The sequence below is a fragment of the Cystoisospora suis genome, assembly GCF_002600585.1.
Source record: "Cystoisospora suis strain Wien I chromosome Unknown contig_553, whole genome shotgun sequence".
NCBI lineage: Eukaryota > Apicomplexa > Conoidasida > Eucoccidiorida > Sarcocystidae > Cystoisospora > Cystoisospora suis.
This window is the reverse complement of record NW_027153354.1, coordinates 26896-31495: the sequence shown is the minus strand read 5'-3', so window position 1 is coordinate 31495 and position 4600 is coordinate 26896. Positions and strand designations below refer to the sequence as shown.

The window sequence follows — 4600 nt, the reverse complement described above, 5'->3', positions numbered from 1 at the left end:
TCTATCTTTAATCTATCTACCTAGCTACCTCTAGCACCGAAACACCTCCCCTCTCTTTTCTTGTCCCTGGTAGATTTCTTACCCACGACTGTCCTTCCAATGAAGGCTGTGCCTCCCAACACGAGAATCTTCTTCTTCTTCTTGTTGACTTCTTGCGTATCGCTACTACACCTGTCATCGCCAGCATCTTCTTTTTCTTCTTCTTTCGGGTAAGAAGCAGAGAAGAAATCCTGCTGATCCATGAAGTGATGTGTTTCGAGCCTTTCCACCGCCATCTGCTTAATTGGGTTGTCACATACAAAGAAAGTAGCACAAGAGCCAACCTGTCTTTCTTTCTTTCTTGCTTACGCCTTCTCTTTTAGGCCTAGTGACTCAGCGAGAAAGAAACGAAGGCGAGGTCTTGAGAGAGTAGAAGCACTCGCGACGAGACGGAGACGGCTCCTTCTGAGGTGAAAGACGAGAAGGAAAGCTTCGGGAGGAAGGGAGAGCAAGAAGAAGAGAGAAAGCAAATGGGGGATGGACAGATAAGAAAAAAGCGGTGGCGAATTGAAATGTGATGGCTGGGACTTGGTGTGTAGGCAGAGAGGTAAGAGGTAGCTACGCTACTAACGAAGGCGGTTGAGTGATTCTCTTCACACAGGAAGTTGTCTAAATGACACGATGCTTTCCAAGGAAATGGAACCTTCGTTGTCAAGTTTTCCTTGGACAGAGAAGAGAAAGAAGATCAAAAGGAAAAAAGAGAGACGAGAGAAAAGAAGAAGAAGAAATGACTCAACTCCTACTCCTACTACTACTACTGTCACTCCCATACTAGCTAGCGACTCTTCTGTTCAACCACAATCGGCGTCGGGTGACAAAGAGAAAATCCCATCCAGAGAAATGCATCTTTGGATAGCATCCATCAAACAATCTCCCCTGGACTGCGTCCTTCCTTTTCAAGAAAAGAACCGCCTTTTTTGACAAGAAAGGAACTTCCCCCGTACCTTACACAAGGTTGGTAACCTCACTACTACTTCACTCTCTAGTTGTGTGAACTCATGACTGGAGAGCGAAAAATAGAAAAAAGCGAAGAGAGAATCTTTCTTCTGGGGTGTCTCTTTCGGGCGGAAGGCGGAAGAAGGAGGACGCTCTACGGCGCTAAGCAGACATTCATACCTGATTGAAGGGACGAAATGCTTTTTTGCGGGGGTAATTCTTTGAAGCAAATTCAAAACAACAGTTCTATCTTGGTGGTTAGGATCGCCATGGCCGAGAGAAGAGACGGGAGGACAGAGTGTGGAATGGTTGGATGCAGTAGGGACGGAGAAATCCTGCTGTTTTGAGTCGGTGCGGCTTATAGTCGGAGAATGGCTTCGGACTCGAGCTGAGAGAAAGAAGGGAGAGAGATTTGCCCCCAATGGCAATAATGATAATAGTGCTTATCTACTTTACGAAGAAAGAAAGCTTTAGTGAAAGCGATGAGGATTTGCTACCCACCCTGATTAACTACAACGAGGGAGAGTCTTTTCTTCTTCAAATAGCTGGTCTGCTATTTTCGAGATCTCTTTGATATGCCGCCAGCGCAAAGCTCATCTCCTTTCCTTTCATTCACGGTGGTTTTTCCCCTTTCTTTTTCTGTCTGTACCTTTTCCTACTCCTCACAACTGTCTTTTGCTGTTCATTAACCTTTTCCCTGTTTTCCTTTTCCACGACCGACTCGATTCTGCCTTCTTTCTTTTCCTCCATTGTTTCTCAGAGAAGGAGGTCTTCCCCGTCTCTTGTTCCTCTTTTTAAGGGAGCAAAGCTGTCTGTTTTCTTCATTTTTCTTCTCTTTTCTTTCTTCGCGGCATGTAGTCTTCTGCTCTCTTTTCTCCTCCTCTTGCTGGTTGCTTTAGCGTCGCCTAAAGGTCTTTCATTCTCTCTCTCTCTCTCCTTTTCTCTCTTTCTGTCGTCCGTTCTTGTCTCTCTTTCATCCGTATCTGAACGAGGAAGGAGAGGGAGGGAGAGGTCTCTTTTCTTCTTCGGCGTCAGAGCAGATTTCAGCTTTCTATGGGGATCTGTTCGTATCAGGCAGGCGGAGGCTTTCTCTTCATGAAAGCTTTTTCTTCTTTTCCGTACAGTCTCTTCGTTCCTCTCCTATATCCTACTACGCTTTTGCTTCCCCTCTCTTTCTCTTGCGTTTCTTCTCTAGCACAGGTGGTTACTTCAAAACGTTTCTTTCTTTCACCTTGACGTCGTCTTTCGCTCTTCTTTACGCCTCCTTCTTCTTTTCTTTGTACAAAGTCTCAGACGTGCAGGTCTCCCGTAGTGTTTCTCCATATCTATCATCTTCTCCTCCTACTTCCTCATTCTTCTCATTCATCATTATGCAAGTTCCTTCTTCTTCTCCTACTACTACTTCCTCTTCTTCTCCCCCCCCTTCTTCCACCATGACTACAAATGCTCTTGATATCGCCCATCTGAAGAAGGCAGCACAAAAGCGGCTCGAAGCTCTCAAAGCCGTCGCTGCATGCACGACCTCCTTCTCTTCTACTTCCTCTTCTTCAAGTGCTGGCGCAGCTCACAGTCTTGGCTCTTCAAATACAACGAGTCTCTTAGGAGCGGGAGGTCATACAGCTCATAATTCTTCTCTTTCAGGGGGGGGAAGATACCCAGGAGGAGGAGGTCCAAATACAGCACCCCCTTCATACTCTTCTTCCTCTTCGCATGCATACCATTATGCATCTTCTTCTTCTTCGTCTCACCCTTCCTCTCATCATTCCTACAATGCTAATACCAATAGTCATCCATCGTCTTCTCTCTCTACTTCTTCGACTAATCCCTATGATCACCCTCCTGGTCCTTCGTATGCCTATGATAGTCAAGGGGGGCGCATGCATCATTCATCCCCGTCCTCATCATCCTCCTCCTCTTCATCTGCGCAGCCGGGCCAGCCGTCTCCTCTTCCCTATCACGCTCAGCCTCCCCCCCCTCATACGGCCTCTCCATCTGTCTCTACCTATCTTCACAATGGCCAGCCACATAGTAGAGGTGGGAGCTTTCAGGGAGACAGCCCCTTGTTGGTTTCTCCAGGAGTAGCAGCACCCGGCAGTTATCATCCTCATCCTTCTTCTTCTTCTTATCCACCCCCCCCTCCTCCTTCTTCTTCCGCGGCGTCTTCATCTAATTCTTCTTCTCCTTATCACTATCGCCATCTCGATGCATCCCTCTCTACCAACACGGGGGGGGCGACTCCCACGCAATCGACCTCGTCAGGGGTAGGAGGAGCATTCTCTCTCTCTCTCTCTTCTTTTAAGGAAGTAGGCAGTCTCACTGGCTTGCATATTACCATCATAGAAGCCATAGAAGAAATAGCGGACCCAGTGCTCTGAGGAATAGTCAGAAGAGTAGTAGGAAGAATAGTTGTAGCCGCACGCATTTCTAGCCCACTTTCTTTCTCTTTCTTCCGTAAGTCGATCCTGCTCTATCTTCTTGTCTCGTCAGCTATCAGATCATCTCTTTCTGAGACACTCTTCATGTTGACAGGGTATCATGATCTACATAGACATATACATATATATATGTGCATATATATGTAAAAATGTATGTATGTATACAGAGAGAGAGATGTAGATGAAGTTGAGGGTGAGAACGATTCTTGTGAATCTTGGAGGGTGTATAGTTTCTTCTTCGCTTCTAGTAGGAGAAGAGAGGTGATTTATTTTCATCGCCATGTATGTCTCTCTCTGTCTAGGGCTTCTTCTTGTTCTTTTTCCACGGAAGATAGAGATTAGAGAGATATGGGAGAAAGGAAGAAAGAAAGAGACAGGGGGGAGTGCGTGGGTGTGGGTCTGTGTGTGTCCTGGGAGGATTTCGAGGCAGGTGTATTCTTTCATCGTCTCTCTCTTTCTCTTCTTTCTCTTTTCTTCCGCTCTTCTCTTCTTGTTGGTATATCTCCGACAACCCTCGTCTCTGTTGAGAGAAGAGATAGCAGTCCTATCCTCCTCTCTTCATCTTCTTCTGTCTGTGTACATGTCCCCTTTTCAAGACTTCCCTCCACGGGGTCATTCGCTTCACCTCCGTAGCTACATATATATGTATATGTATTTCTATCGGATGTGATGGCGGCATATCTCTCTCTCGCTCTATTCATCTCTATGTGGGTATATCCATCAGGTGCGTGTGAGACTTGTCTACATCTGTATATATATACGCATGTATATGACTTGATATATATGCTTGGCAAGGCGGCCAAATGTATGAATAACTGTGTATGTATCGTATGCATCCATCAGAATGCATGCGTGTCCTCGGTGTGTCTGTGTGCTGTGGGTCTCTATGTACGATGTCTACGACTCTACAAGAGAGCTTTACTGACTGAAGAGCAACTAGCGAGAGCGAGGGAGGCGGCCTATGCAGCTATGACTGTCGCTACACGACTCATCCCCAAACCAAAGGTCGAGGAGGCACCCCCATCTAGTCTCGATGAATCAAACCCCCAGTATGCTGATATGGTAGGCTTGACGGTTCGATCAGCCTTCTTTACTTTCTTTCTTATCTCTCTCGATCTGTCTCCTCAGTTATCTATCTATCTATCCTTAATCTATCTATCTATCCTTAATCTATCTATCTATCCTTCATC

At 46.2% G+C, this 4600-nt stretch overlaps 2 protein-coding genes across 2 annotated transcripts in view; one reads left to right on the top strand and one right to left on the bottom strand.

Annotated features, from left to right (window-relative positions):
* The window catches only part of CSUI_001398 (nad dependent epimerase dehydratase family protein), a gene marked incomplete at its 3' end in the record, with an annotated part of 5709 nt that extends 4325 nt beyond the window's left edge, over positions 1–1384 (bottom strand). The window contains exons 1-2 of the mRNA XM_068061604.1: positions 1156–1384; positions 83–469 (exon numbers count right to left, since the gene is read on the bottom strand). Coding sequence (XP_067926421.1) covers positions 83–275 — 193 coding nt within the window. The 5' untranslated portion in view covers positions 276–469; positions 1156–1384. The remainder of the gene's footprint in view (positions 1–82; positions 470–1155) is intronic.
* Positions 1385–1433: 49 nt separating this feature from the next.
* CSUI_001397 (uncharacterized protein) overlaps positions 1434–4600 on the top strand; it is a 13131-nt gene continuing 9964 nt past the window's right edge. Inside the window, exons 1-2 of the mRNA XM_068061603.1 lie at positions 1434–3278; positions 4323–4472. Coding sequence (XP_067926420.1) covers positions 2346–3278; positions 4323–4472 — 1083 coding nt within the window. The 5' untranslated portion in view covers positions 1434–2345. The remainder of the gene's footprint in view (positions 3279–4322; positions 4473–4600) is intronic.